We start from the raw sequence: 23,169 nt of genomic DNA, 5'->3' as shown, positions 1-23,169 counted from the left end.
ATGATATATCATGCATGTAATTCTTTAATTAAATAAAACGTAGTGGATTTACTTGAATCTCATTCTTAATAGGACCCAAATTAAAATAAAAAAAGATTGAGCCACTAGTTTTTGATAGCTAGGTATCTAGCCTCATGTCTTCCAATTTGTCATCACTATTGTCCTTGTCCCTAATTTTTTGGATTTATAAAAAGTTGTAAGAAAAAGATGTGATAAAATAATGTCAAGTTTGATGGAATAAGAAAAAATATTCATGATTAAATTTGAGAATAAATTTATATGGTATTTAATTGAAAATATACATTTTAAAAAAATAAATTAATATTTTTAACAAAATAAAATATAAATTTGATCTCATGATGACTTTATAAGGGACTATGGCCTAGACGTGACAAATATGACTGATCTAGTTGATATCATTGGGCCGAGTAAAATGTTGGAGAGTTTTATATGGGATCCAGACTCAATTAGCAGTGTTGGAGAATTCTATTCAACGATAAATATATATAACATTGTTTGTGTTGAAATGGAGTTTGTTTCATTTCACACCTTGTCTCACGAACCAAACGACCTATTATTATTATTATTATTATGCATTCAACGTGTACTTTTTCGAATCTTATCTTGTTTTTGCTACATAAAATATTTGGAGTTTGTTATATATGTCTGTAAACAAGTGTATTTTTTTTAAAACGGAAGTAAGGAGCCTTATCAACAAGATCAATTAATTAAGATAGCAAACCTAATATACGTACGTAATTTTCCTTCTTCTAAATTATGTAGTCTAATAAATAATACTCTTCTCGTTTTAAATTGTTTATCTGATTTTAACATGATAATTTAATAAAATAAAGAATATTTTTGAATTTTGTGAGTTGTGATCTTAAAATGAAAGATGTAACAAATGTCCTTCAATTTGGTGTTAAACATGTCACATGACAAGTTAGAATTAAAGAATTGCCAATAAAAGATAAAAAATGATATTCTTTATTAAATAGACTGGAAAAAAATGGTAAGACGAACAAACTGAGAATATATAATGTATACATATAACAACAACGAACCCATTGATAATATATAAACATGATATTGACACAGTAAAGTATATCCATAATAATTTATGAGAGACACAAATAGTAGGAATAAATTTGCTGCTTTTAGGTCTATGACAACATATATCAACAACAATTTATTTTTTCTAGACCCATTATTAAATGAGTTTTTAGTACAATATATAAAACTGCTAATTTTATTTACTAAAATTGTTTCAAATTGGGCCTTCTAGGGGGGATATTGATTTCGTGGATATCGAACAATAGGTGGAAAATCTTTTAAAAAAAACTCATATAAACCAGAAAAGGAATGGAGGGAATGTAGGGTACAAGAGGTTGTGAATTCGAGTGATCAAGAAAAAAATAAAAACATATTCCGTTGCCGGGACTTGAACCCGGGTCTCTCGGGTGAGAGCCGAGTATCCTAACCAACTAGACTACAACGGATGCTTGATAAAATAGACCTTTCAAAATTATTGATCAATATATTTGGAATTCAAACAAACATCACGATGAATTTTAAACCTCCTTAACCACTAATCCAACCTCTAGTTTTGTGTTTAGAGGATTCAAAACCTAAATATTTAGATTTTAAAAATTACCCTATCCATACAATATAATTGTTTACTATGAAATTCGGGTGAACATCCTGACAATCCTTAGATCAACCCCTATCTCTGAGTTTGAAACAAAGACCCATAAGAAAAACACCAGTAAGATTATTCAATACAATCATACTAATCAAAGACAATAAACATTTTAGTTTTAGATAAGTCGAGGATCTATCATAAACAACTTTTACATGTATTTCACAAAAGTAGAGGATAAAATCTGCATATATTCTACTCCTATCAGACCTCACTTATATAATTAAACTTAATATGGTGTTTGTTGTTGTAATTGTAGTTTCAGATAAGGCCTAGTAACGTTTTAAACAAGTACTTAACTGTTCAATTCAAATAAGTGGTATATGTTTAAGGCTGTACCTTTTGCCTAGGCCAAATTTATGTGTGGTAGATTATGCCCACAATTAGCACCCTAATTAAGGTGTATTAGTCCAAATAATTAATCTTAGTAGATTTATTCCCTTTTGCTAAGCCTTGGTGACAAGAATATTACACGTTAACTATGTTGGGAGATAGCCAACTAATAACAAATATCTTATAAAATAATCGAGATAACTACCAACTAACCCGAAACCACCACTAATATGCCAATTAGGTAGCATTGAATACCATCTAGATAGGGGTAGAGCTAGCCAGTTTTCATCTGTATCCCTTTAGTTGAAAAGTTATATTGTACAATAGATCTTTTGACTTCATCATTGCATCTAGATTCGTAATAGTATAACGTGTTCTATAAAATTTGTTAGAGTTACATAAAACCACTCAGTTTCAAGAAACTTTAACTTCTTATTGAAAATACTACTACTACATACATAGTTATGATAATCAAAACTAGTTATACACTATTTTCTATTTATAATTAGCCAAACTATCGCTATAATTGATAATCAGGACTCAAAAAAAGTACCGCTAATTCTGAAATTTCCTCAATCTTGATCTTGAGGTTTGAAGGGCTTATATGTCTTGAGATCTTGTGTAAGGCCTTCTATGGATCCAACAGCAGCAACAAGTGACACAATCAAGCAAGCCCAACTCAATATATGTAACCATATCCATTTGAATGAATATTTAGGTATTTTCCTTTGTGCAATGTGCATTTCTATTGGGAAATAAACAGTTAATGGATAAAATGAAGCTGCCCCAATTAAGCCTAATATTGCATTGAAAAATGGGAAAATCATAGCAATTATTGCTGTTATTATAACATATATTGTCCTCCACAACATCCTAAAATAGTTAAGATTGTAAACACCAAACCATGGGATGTTTATGTCATGTTGGGATTTAATGAATTTGTTGTCTGGCCATTTTTCACTACAACGACCCTCCACAAAGCCATATATTGGTTGGCAAAATACCTGAAAATTAAAGGAAAATATATTTTTTAAAATAATAAAGAAAGGACGCAAATGTATAATTTACGTATAATCTATGTATACCAATTAAAAAAAGTAAACAATGAATATGTCGACCTTTTGTGTAAAGATTTTGCATAAATTTTATACACCGACAATATAATAGAAAATTGCGTGATCAAGTCACCTACAGATAACTACAAGTAACTGGTCATAAAAACTGAAAAAGTTTGAGTTTTGAACACAAAGGTGGATCATAATATAAACTTTATATCTAGTATGGCATTGGATCCACCCAATTTTGAGTTATTGAGTTCAAAATTTAATATTTATACATATTTGATAGATTTCTTTACTCGTATATGTAACCTAAAACCTCAAAAATAGAATGAGCACTCGCTTATAGCTTTTTAAATTATATTAAATGTAAGAATATTTATATTAGCTCATGTAATTTATTTTCTAAGTGGAATTAGTTACCTAGAAAATAACAAAACTTGTTATCATAACTTCAATACACTGGCAACATAATATTCTTTTATGATTTCAAGATATATAATATATAAGTACATGCTAGGTCTTTGAAAATGTATAATATAGACACACATATTTATTATATACCTTGGAATAAACAAAATTACCTATCAATATAGGAATGAAGTGAGCCTCATCATTAGAATGAAATGAATATAGAGGATTCATATAATCGACCTCAACTTTTATGCACGTACCTGATAAGCTCCGATGAGGTGGATGGCGATGCAAACGTTAGCGATATCGATTAGCCAAAAGGGTTCATAGAAACCAAAACCAGTGAGAAAATTTCCAGGAGCATTGTTGCCGAAGGCTGCATAGCCAATTGTACCACATAACACATAAAATAAAGTTGTGGTAAAAACTCCAACAAGTGATGCTCTCTTCATAACTTTGTTCTCTGCTGGTGGTGATCTCAATGTGTCCTGCAAAAATATTATAAATTATATTAATTATTTAAAATAATTTTAAATGTTTTAAAAAGTAGAAAATATTAATTAACTCTCCAAATAGTCACTAAGACGTGTCAATTAGTAGAATTGAAGGAGTGTATTGCACTATCAGGTCGCCAAAAATCTACAGAATTGACCAGAGGACTTAAATTTATATAAAAACTGACTAAATTATAAAAAATAATATATATGAATTCAAAACTTTAAAAATATAACACTATGTGTTAAAATTTTAAATATTAAATTCATAAAATTTAAATCACGATTCGACTATTTGTTAGGTGTTTAGTCACTTGTCAAATCACCAAAAGATTTGGTTTTTAGGGAATAATGCCAAACAAGTTCCATATCGTGTCACATCTTTTATTTTTTATTTTTTGTGGTTCATTATGATCAATCATAAATATAGACAAACTGATACAAATTTGACCTATTTGAATAACATATTATTATCTTATCATAAAATTTAAAGACGTGGCTAATTGAAGTAATAAAAATGTGACACATGGTTGTTAAGAAGAATAAAGAGAATTGGCTTTCACTTCTATGAGTCAAAATCGTGGTCCCTATGGAATAATATCACATGTTGCATGGTAATAGGAAAAGTGAAAACTATATATATTAAATAGTAAAAAAAGGTAAAATACATTGATAATTTCTTTAAATTTTGATTTATACTAATTGAGTACCTTAGTATATAACAGAGTGTTCTTATTAAATTAGCTGAATTTTTCAAGGGTTTATTATATAGTAAATTAACCACATAAAATTATATGACATCCTTTAATTATATATCCACATCAATATTAATTTGAGATAAATCTGATGAAATTTTATGACTTATTGAGGTTAATGTAATAATGTTTATTATTAATTATATTTTAAATAATCAACTTATTTACTTAATAAACGCTTGAGAATACACACTCAAACATTTCAAAAAAATTAAATGAAAACAATTGTCTAGCAATTTTTTTAATCAAATATTCAAATTTTCAATTGAAATAAAGAGATAAAATTCACTTCATCAATTTAAGAGGTAGATAAAAATCATAAATATTCTATGGTCTTTATCAACTTTATGCAGCACATGCATCTACCCTCCATAAAAAGTATATTTTAATTTATAACATAAATATGTCGATGGATACATATGATACCACATGCCATTGTTTGTTATATAACTCTAACAAACACCTAATATATTTTATTTTATTTTTCAATACTTCAGGTTATATAGTAATTCATAAATATGAACTAAATTATAGTGTGATAATTTAATATTAGATCGTACACTTTATGTGATTGGTGAATTTAGTGAGACGATAAATTTAACCCAATCAAATCCGTAATAAAAAGATTCATTCAAGTTTCAAATTTTTAATATTAGGTCATCATATCTTATATAAGGTACATTTTTTGTTTTCTCTATGAATGTTTTAAAAAAACAAAATCTATGATACTTATCTCATTGATTTCGTCATCTAAAAAAAAGTCTAGACTGACATAATCACAAATAATAATATATATATGTGTGTGTTAAAATGTTAACGCGTTGAAAGGAAAAATAGAAATATATAAATGATATTTTGATATACACGTGCAACGTACGCAAGCGAAAATTCTTGCCTGTATTTCAATGAGAATGGTGGCAAAAGCATAAGCAAAGGCAATATCTCCAATGGATTGTAAACATCTCCAAACTTTCTGAGATCCTGAGACGTCTACACCAACTATTGTCCCTGTTAGGCTAGTCTTCACATGATGCCCAGCACCTATTTATAAAAAAATATAGAAAAAAATGCACAATTAATTAGTATGTCTTCATATACCACAAAAGTAATCTACAAAATAGTGACAACCTTTACGGTTTAAACTTCGAAAGTCAATCTTTTTTTTTTAATTTTAATTTTAGATTCAGATATAATTTTTTTAAAATTACTAGTGCTATAAGACATTAAAATTTACCATTTATACATGCTATAGTTTACCGTTCAAAATGTTTAACATATATATATTAAAAAAAAACACAGTTAAAAGAAAAATTCGTTTGACTTTCGAAATTGGAATACTTTGACGTAAATTGAGATGAAAGAAGTATTATTTGTATTATATTAGAAACTAATAATTATTAAATATCTTTACTTGTAATTATTTAATAAGTGATCTGAATAATTAAAAAAATACTTATTACATAAGGGAGTATGACGAATTGAGATCTCTTGTCTATTTATAAAATGAATTAAAGAAAATGACCTTTTTCAGATATCGTATTTGTAAAAAGCAAAAAAATTCTAGTAAAAAGATATGAAATAAAAAAAAAAATTATAAGTGAACTATAAAATCAATTCTCCGAAATAATACGTACCCGCAACTTTGGCTATGGAAAGTCCAAGACCAATAAGAGAGTAAGCAAAAGACATAACTGCTGCAAGAATTGATAGCCATGAAAGTTTATGGAAATTTTGTATTTGGCTTAGAATTATTTGTATTATTGCAAAAATAACCATATATGGGTAATTTGATACTGTGCAACTAGCTTCGTGCCCCTCCTTGTGAAAACAATTTGACCTTACTACTGCCCTGAATAATTAAAAAAAAAAATAGGAACATTAATAAAATGTTTATTTAATAAATTAATTAAGTAATTAGTTTAACACAAATTAGATTTTTTTAAAACTTAAATTAAACTTACTTCATACTAATAGATGCAGTTATTGTGTATCCAATTGTAATTCCTACTAAATTACCATATTGAGCTATTCCACAAAGTTGCACTTTAAATCCTCCTGTTTAAAACACCAAAGAAAAAAGGGGACAATTGTATTAATACATTTAATCAAAATTTAAATAGTTTGACTCTCGAAAAATGAAATTCGATAGTATTTTAGGACATAAAAAATATATACAAGTGAAATTAGATATATATTTTTTAATTCACATTCAACTAATAGAACTGATCATGACTCATATAGATATTGAATATGTGTATACTGTTAGTATACAAAACTTAAATCCGATAGTAATTTGTTACCTAAGTGAGAGCGGACAACCTCCATGTAACTATAGTTTCTCTTGCCGGAGCCGGGGCCCGGAAATCGATAACAATCGGCGAGCAATGTTGAAGTAAAATAGGTGATGAAAGAAAAGAGGAAGAGAATAACAGGACCAGCCACCCACCCTAGCTGAGCCATTGCCCATGCTAGTGACAACACTCCTGACCCAATCACTGCAGTTATTATATGAGCACTCGCTGTTAGCACGGTCCCTTCAAGTCAAAATTGAAACGATACAGAAAATATTAGTATGACATTTGTAAAAACATAGACAACTAGAAACCAAGAAATGTTCAATTTTTTATTAAAAAGAGAAGAAAATTCAATTGCATTCCAATTTCCATCTATACCTATTATTGTGTGTCTTGCTTTAATTTCTATTTGACCTTGAATTTCTAATTTTATCCCTAATAACATAATTTATCCACAAAGATATTTATGGTCAATATTAAATTATAAATTTGACAAATCATTCTTTCTTATATACTTTCTAATTTGTGATTTGTTAAATATTGTCATATGACGTAAATTAATGAGATGAAAGAAGTAATATGTATGTGTATGTAACTATGTATAGTGATTATGTGTGCATTCAATCCATTTAAGTTTACAAACTCTATCACCAAGTTAAAATTGAAATGATACAGAAAAAATTAGCATGACATCTGATGGACAAGAATGACAAGCAGAAATCGAGAACAATATATATAATTTATATATATTTATAAGGTACCTGTTCTTTTTTCACGCCCATCATCATCAACATTTTTCTGACCTTGTCCATTTTCTAGTCCTTTTGGTGATTGTTCTACATACATATTGGTACTATTCTTCTCAAATTCTGATGCCATAATTTTTTTTAGGAGTTTTGTTATATTGTGTGGTGTTTGGAGTTAAGAAGAAGATGGAGAGAGGTTTATGAAAAGAAGATAAAAGAGGGGACAAATAAGAACATATATATAAGTGAATGTAGAAATTAAAAAATGAATAAAATTATGATGAAATAGCTCGAAAGACCCTTGTATTTATTTCGTTTTGTCATACTGACTTTTGTACTCTTCGATGTTTCATTTAAGCATATATACATATTCAAACAAATCATTTTAAACACTCCTCACCTCGTGTGCTAGCTCTTGTGACATTCTGATATGATCGACACATTAATGTCCACATCGAACATAAAATATTAATTTATTTATTTTCAAGAATCCTTTTTTTTTCTTTTCAATCCACCATCACCTTTATTACACTGAATCTTCCTATTCCTTCTACCATCTTCATCTTTTTATGTTCTACTAGAAAATAAGAAATTAGCGATGCAACAAAAATAAGATAAAGGTGACAAAAATAGAGAAGAATTTTATCTTCAAACAAACAGATCTAATTCCCTTTTCAAAAATGAAAACCATCTTTAGTGGCACCATAAACAAAGAATTTCATAACCATTTCCCAAAAAATAAAAATAAAAATATAAAGATATTCATCTTTTCTCCATTAAATAATTTCATCATTAAAGATCATCTCCAATACTAAAACAATCCTTAATTAAAATAAATTGATACTAAAATAGTTACACATTTTCATCTCACAAAAATGGATCATGATTTCTATCTGGATAAAGTTAAATAATTGTTTTTTCTCAAACATTGATGGGAAGTTGGAGAAAATGGGGAGGAACGGGAAAAGGGGAGGGATAAAAAAATGAGAAAAAAGGGTGAAATTTAATTTTAATTATTATTTTTAATAAAAAAATTATTGTTTTTAATCTTTTTTTTTTTTTATGTTTATGCTCGTTATACATAACGAGTGAAACTCACGTATTTTCTCGAATTCAGCTATCAAGTTGTCACATAGGATCGGTTACATATCATAGGGGCTTTAAAATATATCATACATACATATACATTAATACTATATATAAATGATAAATTAATTGGCCGAACGATATATAGCATTTTCCTCAGTACCTAACATTTGAGATATTTTTACCTACTAGTATGAAATTTGCGTGGTGTGTTATAATATTTTTAGGTCAAGTATGTTAGGCATTGATTTTTCATCCTCGAAGTTTTTATATATATTTTTTATAATAAAGGGGATGCATAATTTTCTAACCAATAATTTTCATTGGTTGTTGTTTTGGAACATCTATTTAATAAATAACTTTGTTTTAATTTTATTTTTACATTATCAACGTGTATATATTCATATCCAAAAAATTAATATATCAAGAATTGTTTAGTTTTTTCAAAAATATACATGATATGTTTAATTATTTTTATTTTGCATAATTTTGATTTGAGATGAATAAGTGAAGATCTATATATCCAAGTGGATGGTAGTTATTTCATGTTGTTTTCAGGGTGGTATATAATAATAATATTTTTTTAAAATTATTATTATTATATTGATAAATCCAAACAAAGATGCCCCCCACAATTTGCTAAAGTATTGCATTTGGTCCTAACCACTGAAAATGAAACGAGTGTATTGATCATTCATTGAGAACTTTTAATTGCAAAGTCGGATATTGTGATCGAATGGTAAGCGCTCTTTCATTCTAAATTAGAAGTTTCATGTTCGAGTCCTGTATATGAAGTTTTCTTTAATAGGGAGCACTTTATCTTTAAAAAAAAGAAATTTTTTAATACAAATTTAAATTAATCGAACCCCAAAATAAAGTATCTGATATGAGATTTGAGATGGAAACCTAAAAAGGGAACTTTTAATAGCAATTTGCCAAACAAGGAAAACATGGAGATAGTTAATCAGCTAACTAGTCATTCTCATGCTTTTGGGTCAATTGATAAAGATATAATCGAATATATTCGAATTTAAGATTTGAAGTTTACATGTTTGTAATTCTAATTTTTTAAAATTATCAAACTTTAAATTTCAAATTTTTTATATATTAAATAAATTTCTTCAGATAAATATAAATTTAATCAAATTAAATTATTAAATTCGATCAAATACACGAAAATCATGTGAGTTACGTAACCTTGTGGTATTTTCCTTCTAATTATATCAATTCTAGATAAACAATAATTCTTCTTTTTGTCAACCAAATATTCTTATTCTATCAATTAGTGAAGGGACTTTGGATACCCTTTTCATTTATTCTTAATGTTGATATTAGACAATTGTTGCATTCGATATTATTGTTTTATATAAGCATATTTTTTCTATATAAACTAGCTATAATTACAAAGATTTTATACCATTGGTGGGGTTTAGTCAATTTTGTACAGTACTAATTAATTCATATAATAATAACTTTTTGAAAAATCAGTAGATTGATATAATTATAATTAAGTTTTATAACTAATAGGTGTCTGATCCTCGAGCTATTTAACCCGTCAAAGTCAAAACTAACAAAGATTTAGGGATGTGTTCGGTATATATAGGTAAATTTTCTCATATTCGGTTAGTTAACGTTTTCCAAAGATACTTGTTCTAGAAAAATAGAGAAAACAAGTTTTATAAGTGACATTTTATATTAGTTGTGTCTTCCCCAGTCCCCACTGCTCAACATACCTTATCTTCACCCTCACTCCATAGCCAGTGGGCAGAACAACCTTATAGTTAGGGAGTTCATCTGAACCACGTTCTGCGGAAAATTATATTATTTGTACATGATTAGAATAACTTTTAAGGTAGATATAGTAGATGTCGAACCCCCTTCGACTAATTGATGTGTCTATTTCTTCAAATTTTGAACCCTCTTATATAAAATCCTGGCTCCACCACTTATAGTCCCCATCCCCACCACCCCACACCCCCACTTCATATACTATTTATCTAGATTATATATAATAATTTTAAAATAACATTTTTTTGCATAGATACCGAATCAAAGGCGGAGCCAGCTTAGGGTTGGAGGTTCATCTTAACAGCTTTCAACAAAAAATTATATTATTTATACATATCGAACCCTTTTCGACTAATTCGTGCCATTGTTTCTGTTATGAGAAAATGTGACAACCACTTTGTTTAATGAATTATTTTTCAATGTGCACGTCACTATCTTTTTCTCCAGAAATTTCTCCTCTATTTTCTCAACCCCTACCCCTTTTTTGAAAAATAAATGGTACTATAATAGTAGGTCACAAAAGTAAAACTATTCCTTCCCATTTTAATTTCAACTCGGCCTAAAATTAAAAAAAATAATGAAGATTTTTATATATAGTATGATGTCAAACTAAAAAATATATGTAATATATCAAAATGACATTTAGATTTGTTATCTTAAATATGTGAGGAGTATTTAAATACAAGGATCATTCATAATATTATGTTATAAATAAATCTCTACAAATCGAATGATCTTTAGTAATTAGTACGAGTATTTCATTCGAACCATTTTATTTATTGTCCTTATTAAAGATAATTGGTTCAAACTATTCTCTCCCTCCACTTTAGTTGTTCGGTTGAAAAATTAAAAGATAATTTATCACTCGATCAATTCCTAATTTAAGTATAGTCATTTCCCAATGCATATCAACGTTGAATTTATAATATTCAAAGAATAATATGATAAAATTTCTATTTATTGCTCCTTAAGAGGTTTATCAAGTCCATAGAAAAAAAGAATGCAAGGATTACAAGGGTATAGTGGAAATCAATTATTAAAATGATAATTATTCTGAAATAATTTTTTTAATAAAGCAACACTTATCATGAGATAAAACGAGCAATAATTAATATGGAGATTGTAAAAATTTAAAAGAATGTTTGTCCTTATCAGACTATTATTACAATGCACACGAGATGCTGCATATAAATTAACGACTCCTATGTTTTCACATACAATTTTGTCGAGTAATTTCCCTAGATAGTCACCCATGTTTGGGAAATTACCTACTAATATCACTTATGTTTGTTTTAGGACTACAATATCACCCAACTTTACATATTTTCCTCAAAATATACTTGACACAAAAAAAACATCAACTCTCCTAATGGGATGCCATGTCACATTATTCTTTTTTTATTATTAATAATTTTTTAAAATTTATTTAGACAACCCATAGATGATACTAAGTAAAAAAAAAAATTACATAGCGCCAAAATTTTCTACCCTAGTTCTGGGGGATTTGGAGGCAAATCCAAATATGAATAATTGTCTATTAGTGTCGTGAATTAATAATTTAGAATTTTCAGTAGACATATATAAAAACTTCAGTTAAAAAATAATTCATCTGACTTTCGAGATTTAAATTTCTTTACCGAAATTAAAAGAGAAAATAAATAAATAAATAAATAAATAAATATAAATATATATATATATATATCATTGAAAATTAAAAGGAAAAGGTCTATACAGGGGAGGAGAAAATCATTGTAGCTCTACGTGGGAGCATGGACGGAGCTAAGACTTTGATTACGAATTCGATCAAACTTAATAATTTTGATTCAAATTTCAATTTTATAATTAAAATTCATTAAATATATATAAATTATTAAATTTTTAAGTTTAATATTTTGAAAAATAAAATAAAATTATGATTCGGATATGTGATTGAGAATAAAGTGTGTCTATGTGTGTTTTATGTTTTTGTGGCATAAAGTATATTTTAATTAATCTGATCTGGACGTAAACATGGATAATTGTAACAGATATTAGTAAAAAAAATTCCATATAGGTGAAGACAAAAATAAAATATATATAATTTGTATTAGGTAGTTTGTTTTTATACACGTACCATTTATAGTCGGATACTTATAAAGTCTCAATTAGGTTAATACAAAAATAATTAATTATCTTAATCCAAATAATTTTAGCAATATATTTTTAAAAAAAATGGATTTGCCTCTGAATCCCCTAGAACTAGGGTTCACAATTTTGGCGCTATGTATTTTTTTTTTACTGGGTATAATATATGGGTTGTCTAAATAAAATTTAAAAAATTGTTAATAATAAAAAAGGAATAATGTGACATGGCATCCCATTAGGAGAGAGATGATGTTTTTTTGTGTCAAGTATATTTTGAGGAAAATATGTAAAGTTGGATGATATTGTAGTCCTAAAACAAACATAAGTGATATTACTAGGTAATTTCCCAAACATGGGTGACTATCTAGGGAAATTACTCAATTTTGTCAAAGATGATGTCTCCCAAAACTAAAATAATCATTTTTTAAAGAAAAAAACAAAAGTGATTAGTACTTTCTCTTTGACCATTCACTTCTAATATAACTAATTTAGTTCCTTCTCAATCAATAATTTGTTCTAATTAAGTAATACGTCACCACTTTGTGATATTGTAACATGAATATATTTCCATTAATTAGTAAGTATATATATATATGTTAGGTTTAGTCAAATATCATATGAGACTGAACTAAACTTATTATATGGACTACCTAGATATTCACTAACTTCGGACTAATAATTAAGTGACACGCTTCCCAAGAAAGACAATTGTATATAATTAAAAAAAAAATTAGAGAAAAGAACACTTGTACCCAAAAAAGAAAAACTATTTACAAGCGACTATCCATTACTTTCATACTCCACGTTTTTAATTATTAATGCGTGTTTTCTGCTTGATAGCATCAAAATATATAAACTCTAATGGTATCAAAGAAGAAGAAATAGTGCTTCAGTGAAAACACTTAGTTACTATGTGATATCATCGTTTGTTGTGAGGGATAAAAATATATAGTCCTGGGAGAAAAAAAATAGTCTTAGGATAAAAGTTTGGTGTCTAGTTTGGTTGACATGTTTGGGATAACTAAGTTATCCCATATATAGAGTGGGATAACTAACCCCAGGATAATTAATCCTGGGATAACTAGTTCCCAACCAACAGAGTATATATATATTTTGATGACATCAAGGAGGAACCTGCAGTGTCTGTGAAAAGACTGCTCAATTATATTATTGTTTGATACCATCAGAGTATGTAGAGACTCCGATGATATCAAGAATAAAAAAGCAATGGTTCAGCGTATAGAACAAGGGGGCAGTCAGGTAAATAATTTGGGTTGGATTCAATTTGGCTAAATACTTTGCCTAATGGGTCTAATCCTGTAGTTTTCCCAAAAAATTATAACCGTAATGTTTGGAGTTTTGAACCTGGGACTTTAGAGTTCTCAACCACTTCTTTAACTACTAGGCCACACTCTAGACTATGAAAAGTGGTTATTTATAATATGAAGTACTATACTAGCCTCTTAGTTCAAATACAATCACATAAATGAAAAGGAGGTCATCGTAATTCACACCCATACACAAATATAAATTAATCGTGATTTATTAATTAATACTTACTTCCACCTTCAATTTTTAACTTAATCGAAGCATAGTATATTAATAATGTGATTTAACGTATGTTGGACTCGAAGCATAATTAGAGTTAGAGCTGTCAATATGGGCTGGCCCACCCCATCCGGGCTTGCCCATACAGGCTTTGAAATTTGACGGGTCAGGCCGGGCTAGCCCATTTTTGGTGTGGGCCAGAAAATGATCGGCTCAGCCCACAAGTACGTGGGCTATGGGCTTGCCGGGCCAACCCTCTTTACGTAAAAATATATTTTTTAAATTAAATTATAATTTAAAAATATTATCATAAATATCGACAAGATAATATTACATGGTGTTAGTGTTACTACTTGTTAATCAAATCCACAAATAAAATTATCATTATGATATTTATTAAGTTTGATTTCAAGTAAAAACATAGATAGCTAAATAAAAATATAAACCAAATTGTTTTCTAATGTCATAATAAAACGCAAAAAATTATGACAATATTCCATAGGCTACGGCCTATGTAGTGATTCCTAGAAATTTTAGGTAATTTTTATTTTACATAATATGTATTTTATAAACATAATTTGTATTTAAATTGTAATATTTCAAACTTTAAACTGATTTTGAGTTTAGACTCTTGTTATTTTTAATACTCTATTTTATTTTTTATTTTTCAATTAATTTTATTTGGCCCACGGGCCGGCCCTATCCATATTTCTCAAGCCCCACAAATCGGCAGGCTTATTCAGGCCGGGCTAAAAAGCCTTTTTCTTAAATGAGCTCCAAAAATTGTAGCCCAGCCCTATCAAATCCCGGGTTAGGCCAGGCCAGCCCAACGGGCCTAGCCTATATTGACGGCTCTAATTAGAGTACATTCAGATGGATTTGCCCTATTATACGCAGACTCGAGAGACCTTAAGCATAATATACGCTATCATCAGACTCTATGTTAATAAAATCACTCTCATTTTCAACGCATATATTTACAGAATGCAGAGATAAAAAGTAACAGTCAAACAAACATATTTTGATTTCCATAACAGCACAATTCAGTTTAGAAGACCACAAGAAGTAATATTCATTGCTAGGAGTGCAACAGAAATCCATCAAATAACAAACAACCAAGACAAACACATCACACACCACAATGTATTCAATCAGTACTCGTCTCCTTCATCGCCGCCATCTTCATCTTCCAATTCAGCACCAACCTCCTCGTAATCCTTTTCAAGAGCAGCAAGGTCCTCACGGGCTTCACTGAACTCACCTTCCTCCATACCCTCACCAACGTACCAGTGCACAAAAGCACGCTTGGCATACATCAGATCAAACTTGTGATCAATGCGAGAGAAGACCTCTGCAACACTAGTTGAGTTAGAGATCATGCACACAGCTCTTTGCACCTTGGCAAGGTCGCCTCCAGGAACCACAGAAGGTGGTTGGTAGTTGATACCACACTTGAAACCAGTAGGACACCAGTCGACAAATTGGATAGTGCGCTTGGTCTTGATGGTGGCCACAGCAGCGTTGACATCCTTTGGCACAACATCACCACGAAACATGAGGCAGCAGGCCATGTACTTGCCATGGCGAGGGTCACACTTAACCATCATAGAAGAGGGTTCAAATGCGCTGTTTGTGATCTCTGCAACTGAGAGCTGCTCGTGGTAAGCCTTCTCAGCTGAAATGACTGGAGCATAGGAAGAAAGCATAAAATGGATTCTGGGATAGGGTACAAGATTTGTCTGGAACTCATTCACGTCAACATTCAGGGCTCCATCGAACCTCAAAGATGTAGTCAGAGAAGAAATCACCTGCGTAAGAAGCACAGAAATTACTATCTGCGGTTCAAGAAGTATTGTAGTATGTAAGACACAGTTCAGAATGATATGCTACTAAATTACCTGTGAAATAAGGCGGTTAAGGTTGGTGTATGTGGGGCGCTCAATGTCCAGTGAGCGCTTGCAAATGTCATAAATGGCCTCATTGTCAAGAAGAATTGCAACATCAGTGTGCTCAAGCAGGGAGTGAGTTGAAAGCACACTGTTGTAAGGCTCCACAACAGATGTTGAGACGTGTGGTGAGGGATAAATTGTGAATCCAAGTTTTGATTTCTTGCCATAGTCAACTGAGAGACGCTCCAGTAAAAGTGATCCAAGACCAGAACCAGTGCCACCACCAACAGCATTAAAAACCAGGAAACCTTGAAGGCCAGTACAGTTATCTGAAAGCTTCCTAATGCGGTCCAAACAAAGATCAACTATTTCTTTCCCAACTGCACAAAAGATACAAAGATGACCATCAGCACACAATTGAGCTGAAAGAGTAACAAATGCAGAGTAATATATATACTTGTATAATGGCCACGGGCAAAGTTGTTGGCTGCATCTTCTTTGCCACTAATGAGTTGCTCGGGGTGAAAGAGCTGTCTGTATGTTCCTGTCCTGACTTCATCAATGACAGTAGGCTCAAGATCTACAAAAACAGCACGAGGAACATGCTTTCCAGCCCCAGTTTCACTGAAGAAGGTGTTAAATGCATCATCACCTCCTCCAACAGTCTTGTCAGTCAGCATCTGGCCATCAGGCTATGGGAGAGATGAAAAGTAAAATATTCAGCAATGCAGGATAATAACTGGTTCTTGAAAAACGAAAAGAAAAAGGATTGTACACAAACACCAAAGCAATAATGGAGAACAGAATTCCAGTCAACAGATTGCCTTCAGGATCAGGCTTTAGAAGAAATGAAAGACAAAATTCCCCAAATGCTTGTAGTGCAATGGTTAACATTCCAGCACAAGAACATGTGTTCAACATCATAACATAACATACACAACATACATCATATTTGGAAATGAAGTGCAATAAAGGGCTTTCAAATTTTGAAGGGTACACATTCCCCTAGAACCAATTATCTTTTTTTACCTCCTACAACCTTATTATTGAGGATCTTTTAACAATATGAAAGAGGTTGATATAAAATTAGAAGAAAGATCATAAGGTGAAGGAATGAGCTATTAGTTGAAGGAGTTGTGCCAAAAACTGTTAGGGTAGCATGGATTTTATACATTCAGTTCACTATTCAACTTGAATGGTGGTGAGAATTCGTGGATTATATGGTAGAACGCATACAAAACAATATGAGGACTAATGATAAGGGATAGCCAATGACTGTCAATGATGAGCCAATCATTGAGAGAGTTGATAAATTATATTATAGAATAGAACACATAGGTTATGTAACGTATATGTAATTCCCAAGATATCATCCCCTCCCAATGATTGACTCATCATTACCTTATCATTAGTCCACATTATTTTGCATGCACGCACACACAACTTCATGATCAAGTGGATCTAAAAGAAAAAATATAACTTCAATTCTGATCTATTCAGTAAATTCAGATCTCTGCCAGTAGATCTTATATGACAATGTGCATCTATCATTTATTTAATGGTTACCCAAACAAAAAGAAAAAGGGAAACTACACAAACACCCATCAAAGGCATTGGCCATAAAAAAAACTTGCTAGTATTAGTATTAATTAAACTTTGTTGATTCCCAGAGAAACTAGTTAATCTTTGGAAACATTTAGGACAGTACACAACTCGAGTATTATCTATGAATATTCAAAATATTATAGCCATATTTATCTAATTTTAATACAATTACTTTGCTAAATAACTAAAAATGTTATTATTGTGATCATTCCATTGTTGCCTAACAGTTGAAACTTGAAAAAATACAATGAGTTTCTAATGTTGTGTTTGGACATGTATTTTAATTGAAAATATTTGAAGATCAATTTTCAAAACCTGCTCAAATTTCATAGCCAAACAATTTTTTGAAGAGAAGTCTTCAAAATCTAATAAAAAATCATTAACCAATCGCTAAATTAGACAAACTTCTAGATTCAAATAGATCTATAAGATAACAACACACTTTCTATTCAGAATCAACTAGATCTACACAAAAACAAACACATTCAAACTAACAAATTCAAACAGATCTATAACATACACAACGACGTCAAGCTTCTTAACAGCAATGTGCTTATCTGAAGAAGAAGAAAAAAATGAAAAATCATGTACCTGAATGCCATGTTCAAGGCAATAAAGCTCCCAGCATGCATTTCCGACCTGAATTCCGGCCTGTCCGATGTGGATTGAGATGCATTCTCTCATTTTCGCAGTTTTTTCCGATGAAATCCAAATTCAGATCTGGAAGAAAGAATGAAAAGTGGAAACGGCGTTTATGAAGACGCCTTCCTGAAAATTTCAGATCTAGGTATCTGCATAAACTGAGAGCAGTTTCTCTCAGTTTATATATGACTAGCAGAATTGGGTCTCGAAAAAATCTAGGGGCCGGAGAAATAAGAAAAAAAAACTGAAGTAAGATAAACCATGGTTAGTTAACCGTGGTTTATCATTTGAAATAGAAAAAAATTGAACAAGTAGTACGTGTGTTCTACGTGTATATCAGTTAAATAACACGTTTATATATTAAATGTAGAAAAAAATGAAGGGTTATAATTAACGCCAGCTAAGACATTATTATTGAACCATATTCAATGTCTCGTAATGATAATTTGCCATTTGTTACGTTTTAGTAGGCGTTTGGTCATGAATTTTTTTTGAAATTAGAGTTGTAATTATGTTTGGTCATACTTTTTGTTTAAGAAAATATTCAAAATTTGAATGTACTAGTCTCACATTTTTGTGCGCAATTACTTGCAAGACATCTTTTAACGATATGTTATTAATAACTTTAAATTATCAGTAAATAAAGTTAAACAATGAAAAAACTAGAAGTCTACAACACAATAAGTCCATTAAATAACAAGACGGATGAAATAAAAACAAGTCAATTAAGCCACAAGAAGATTGAAACACATGAAATTTCATAAGAGGAAAAACGATCACAAAACATAGTAGAATATGCTCGATTCACGAAGTTCTATCATTGCAGAGCTCAATAGTCATTCTCACATTACTCAAGTTGTCCAAAGGACATGAACCTCCAATCCCATCACTACTTTGGCGCATAACTAAACTCCACAATATCAACATCTCTTTCCAACTTAATCATATCATCTTCATTCAAGCAAACTCTAGCTTCAATTCCATTTTTTGAGTCCATCAAGAAGAACATTTGGAATGGCACATTTACTCTGCTCACCCAAATTGGTTTAGCCCATCCAAAATCAGACTCATTTAGTGGAAATTTACACAAACTTGAAGTTGGATAAAGGTCAATTTCATCATCATTATACCCTTCTCTTATTTGATTCAATGACTCAATTAATATTGAGAAAATCTCTTCACTTGAAGCATTTGCAATTTCTGATACAACTTTGTTCTTTGCATTCCTAATTAAGGTTACAATTTCATGTAATTCTGGATCTTGATTGCTATGAGATGACACATATTTGATTGGAATGTCAAGGTAGAAGTTTCCAAAAAAGTTTTGATCTTCCCCTGCACTCAAAAAGGGAGTAGCAATTTAGGTAGATAAAGCGAACAACGACATTAAGACATGAAATTTGTGTTGAATACAAAAATAAACAAAGTTATGTGATGGTTGACTAGAGATGAGTTCATTAAGAGTAAAATAAATAATTTAAAATTAAGTTTTTTTTTTTATGACAAACTAAAAAGAAAAGTGTGTCATGTAAATTGAAACAGAAGGAATAATTATATGTTTTGCATACCTACTACTTTTGGAGATCCTCTTCCTCTTAAATTTATGGCAAATTGTAGCATGGATGGCCTATTGTGACCCTGCCTCAACCTCACAACACGCATTAGGCTTCTCCAAATAAGTGCAGTCACAACTTCAACTCTTGATGAATAACTCATAAACTTGTTCACATTTTCCTTCAACTTAGATATTGCAATTTCATCAAACATGAAAATTCTGGTAGCAATTTTCATTTCATATCCTCTAGGCCTACCTTTTTTAATCATCTCGAAAATATTATCCCTAGGTGGAAATACTTCCTCTAAATCCGAACGAAATTGTAAATTTCTCACATTCCCTTTCTCCATTCGACTAATCTTAGCCCACTCATCGGTGATAGCACAGCCAGAGAATCCATCACATGATGTGTGGACTATTTGCACGGCTAGCGCTAGGCCACCATGTTCGAACATGGTGGCCTGAATTGCCATCATTGGTCTATTTGGCAATTCAGCTAGCCTAATTCTTATAGGTGGTACAAAGATTTTGACAAGGTCACTATCTTTGTATGCTTTGTCTAGAAATTCATTCAATTGGCAATTCACCTTTGCTTCCAAGTAAATAACCCCTTGGTCATGACATTCAATGGAAGTACCTATAGACATTCACCACAACAAAAACAACTTTTAGCGGCAATAAATATTCACATTAATAAAGAGTGCTAAAGTCTTTACCGACATTAGTTAAGTGTCATTAGATCCAATGTCACTAAAGGCTTTAAGACATACAAAGAGTGCTAATTGCTGCTAAAAATACATATTTAGCTGCAATTAAGCTATTGTTGTTAATTAATTGCTGCTAAAAATCATTTTTCATGTAGTGATTGAAAATTTAATGTTACATTACCATCTTCAGACAACCTTCCAGCAAGTGGATAGAACTTGGTTAGAACTTCAGACAGTGAGTTTTGTAGTTGTTTATGAACTTCTTCGACGCGTTGTAGGTGGGAGTTTTCTGGTGGAACTGGAGGGTAGAAGTAAAGAAGGGGCACAGCAAAATTAGGAGCAATTTGATCAAAAAATGATAACTTGTAGGAATTGAGATGATTTGGAGTTGGTAACGATGGTTTTATAAGTTTTTCATTCAAGATTTCAATTTGAATACAAGTACCATTCAAATTTTGTGTTGTAATTTGGCTCATAGTGTATAATCTAGTGTTTGATTTGGTTAAATTTTTAGCTTGAAACATTTGGAATTTATCAAAAATTTGTACTTCTTGATATTATGTTAGTTTACTGGAAAGTCAAACTTCCAACTGCCAGGGAAGTATAAAACATTTTTGTTAGCCAACACTTCCAACCCCCAGGGAAGTATGAACTCTCATGTGATTTTGTCACTCCAATTTTCAAAAAAAGAATGACCGAGTTTGCAATACAAGTACAAAATTATCTAAAATTGTTCGATCTTTACTCGTTACTTTGATCTGACACAAATATAAAAATATTTCTTAAGTTGACCTACAACATGTATAAGTGTAACTCTACTCGTACTCCAAGGAATTAACAAGCTATAAATCAACCACCAGTCAACTCTCAAGAGAAACTACCACAAATAGATTGCCCAGTAACAAACCTCATACAGGGTTCATAAAAATTTACTAAATATGTAAATCTTATTTTTCAAAAGAAAATATGAAATCGATAATAAAATTTATTTGGAAAATAAGATTCCTTGACCCTACGACCTTACTAGGTACATAATATACTATAAGCTCTTAAGTACCGTCAGACTTTTATGCAACAGTCATTCTCCACAACAATATATCATTGTAATGACTGTCTTTTCTGGAACGGACTCTATAGCAGCATTTCGCTATAGCAACTAAACTAGTTCTTCAATCTCAAAAATTGGGACCTGCAGCCATTATCTCCTCAGTCAGATTGCTATCAGTTCCAATCTTGTGGTTTGTGAACACTTCAAAGTTCTTCCTAAACAATCCTCCTAGCTTCAATAGAGTTTCCTTATAGGCATCCTTGTTTGGCCACTGGAACAAAAATATTTCAAGAATTTAGCAATTAGTTAAAGAGTTAACTAACTTCAATTTACTAAACAAGCGTATGACATGTGACGTGCTATAACATGTTAAAATGTACGTACGAATAGATATATTTACACTGTCAGCGTATATAAGCAGAGTTACATGTTAACTTACAGTGTTCACTGGATCAAGAATCTCTGAAGGAACTCCCTTAATTTCATTTGGGATTTCCAGCCCGAACACTTGAGTTTTTGTGTAATTTGCATTCAAAAGTTCTCCTGAGTGGATCGCATCAATGATTTTCCTAGTGTGTGCTAACTTAATACGGCTACCTGATCCATAGCTGTTTGTAATCAAGAAAGTTAATTAGCTAAATATTTATAATTTTTTACACAACTATGAATTTTAATATATGTTGTGTTTAGTACTTATAAATTGTACCTTCCACCTGACCATCCGGTGTTGACGAGCCATCCAGTAGCTCCTTGTTTCTGCATTTTCTCAGCTAACATTGCTGCATATTTTGTTGGATGAAACATTATAAATGCTGCACCAAAACATGCTGAAAATGTTGCTGTTGGCTCTTTAATACCATCCTCTGTTCCTGCCACCTGTTTGAATTATCGAAGCATTAATCTTAACTTCTTACTTCATCTGACCCCAAATATTAGTCGTTTTATGAACCAAAAAGCATTTATCAATCTTTTTTTTCAAGTTCATCCTTACTACTCCTGTTATTGAAGTGTTAATTAGGTGTGATAATGTTTAAGGGAAAAAGGAAGCTATAAAGCAACAATAAAGGTCTTGCATCAGAGTAGACTGTCTACATCACACCCTTGGGGGTCGGACCTTCCCTGGACCCTGTGTGAATGTGGGATGCTTCGTACACTGGGATACCATTTGTTTAAGAGAGAAGTAACGGACCATACCCTATATGTAATTTTTGAAGCACTAGATTTCGAAAGATGTGTACCAAAGCTGTGTAGCCACTAATAAAGTGGTACATTGTCTGTGCCAAGTTCAATTTGCTGACTGGAGGAAGCACACCGAAAGCATCACAAGCAAGAAGGATGACATTTTTCGGATGAGGACCAACACATGGTATTTTAGCATTTGGGA

General features: G+C 30.8%; 4 protein-coding genes and 1 non-coding gene across 7 annotated transcripts in view; 1 reads left to right on the top strand and 4 right to left on the bottom strand.

Annotated features, from left to right (window-relative positions):
* Positions 1 to 23,169, top strand: part of LOC125819887 (probable rhamnogalacturonate lyase B) — a 425,441-nt gene that overhangs the window by 312,676 nt on the left and 89,596 nt on the right. The window lies entirely within an intron of this gene.
* Positions 1,427 to 1,499, bottom strand: TRNAE-CUC (transfer RNA glutamic acid (anticodon CUC)). The gene has a single exon. It is a non-coding gene; the product is annotated as a tRNA-Glu (tRNA).
* Positions 2,445 to 7,983, bottom strand: LOC125819931 (amino acid permease 6-like). The gene is made up of 7 exons (XM_049499336.1): positions 7,809 to 7,983; positions 7,054 to 7,287; positions 6,715 to 6,808; positions 6,388 to 6,602; positions 5,649 to 5,794; positions 3,765 to 3,992; positions 2,445 to 3,036 (listed from the first exon to the last, which is right to left on the bottom strand). The coding sequence occupies exons 1-7, from the start codon at positions 7,924 to 7,926 to the stop codon at positions 2,605 to 2,607; spliced, it is 1,467 nt and encodes a 488-aa protein (XP_049355293.1). The 5' UTR covers positions 7,927 to 7,983; the 3' UTR covers positions 2,445 to 2,604.
* LOC125819896 (tubulin alpha-3 chain-like) lies at positions 15,340 to 18,649 on the bottom strand. The gene is made up of 4 exons (XM_049499302.1): positions 18,425 to 18,649; positions 16,686 to 16,920; positions 16,238 to 16,608; positions 15,340 to 16,147 (listed from the first exon to the last, which is right to left on the bottom strand). The coding sequence occupies exons 1-4, from the start codon at positions 18,515 to 18,517 to the stop codon at positions 15,491 to 15,493; spliced, it is 1,356 nt and encodes a 451-aa protein (XP_049355259.1). The 5' UTR covers positions 18,518 to 18,649; the 3' UTR covers positions 15,340 to 15,490.
* LOC125819893 (acetyl-CoA-benzylalcohol acetyltransferase-like) lies at positions 19,147 to 21,257 on the bottom strand. The gene is made up of 3 exons (XM_049499299.1): positions 20,919 to 21,257; positions 20,044 to 20,667; positions 19,147 to 19,810 (listed from the first exon to the last, which is right to left on the bottom strand). Exons 1-3 carry the CDS (start codon positions 21,211 to 21,213, stop codon positions 19,365 to 19,367), a joined length of 1,365 nt encoding a protein of 454 aa, XP_049355256.1. The 5' UTR covers positions 21,214 to 21,257; the 3' UTR covers positions 19,147 to 19,364.

The sequence above is a fragment of the Solanum verrucosum genome, unplaced genomic scaffold (genome assembly GCF_900185275.1).
Source record: "Solanum verrucosum unplaced genomic scaffold, falcon-dt-bn FXZP01000229.1, whole genome shotgun sequence".
Lineage (NCBI taxonomy): Eukaryota > Viridiplantae > Streptophyta > Magnoliopsida > Solanales > Solanaceae > Solanum > Solanum verrucosum.
Note: the sequence above shows the minus strand (reverse complement) of the source record. Positions and strands in the feature narration are given on the sequence as shown.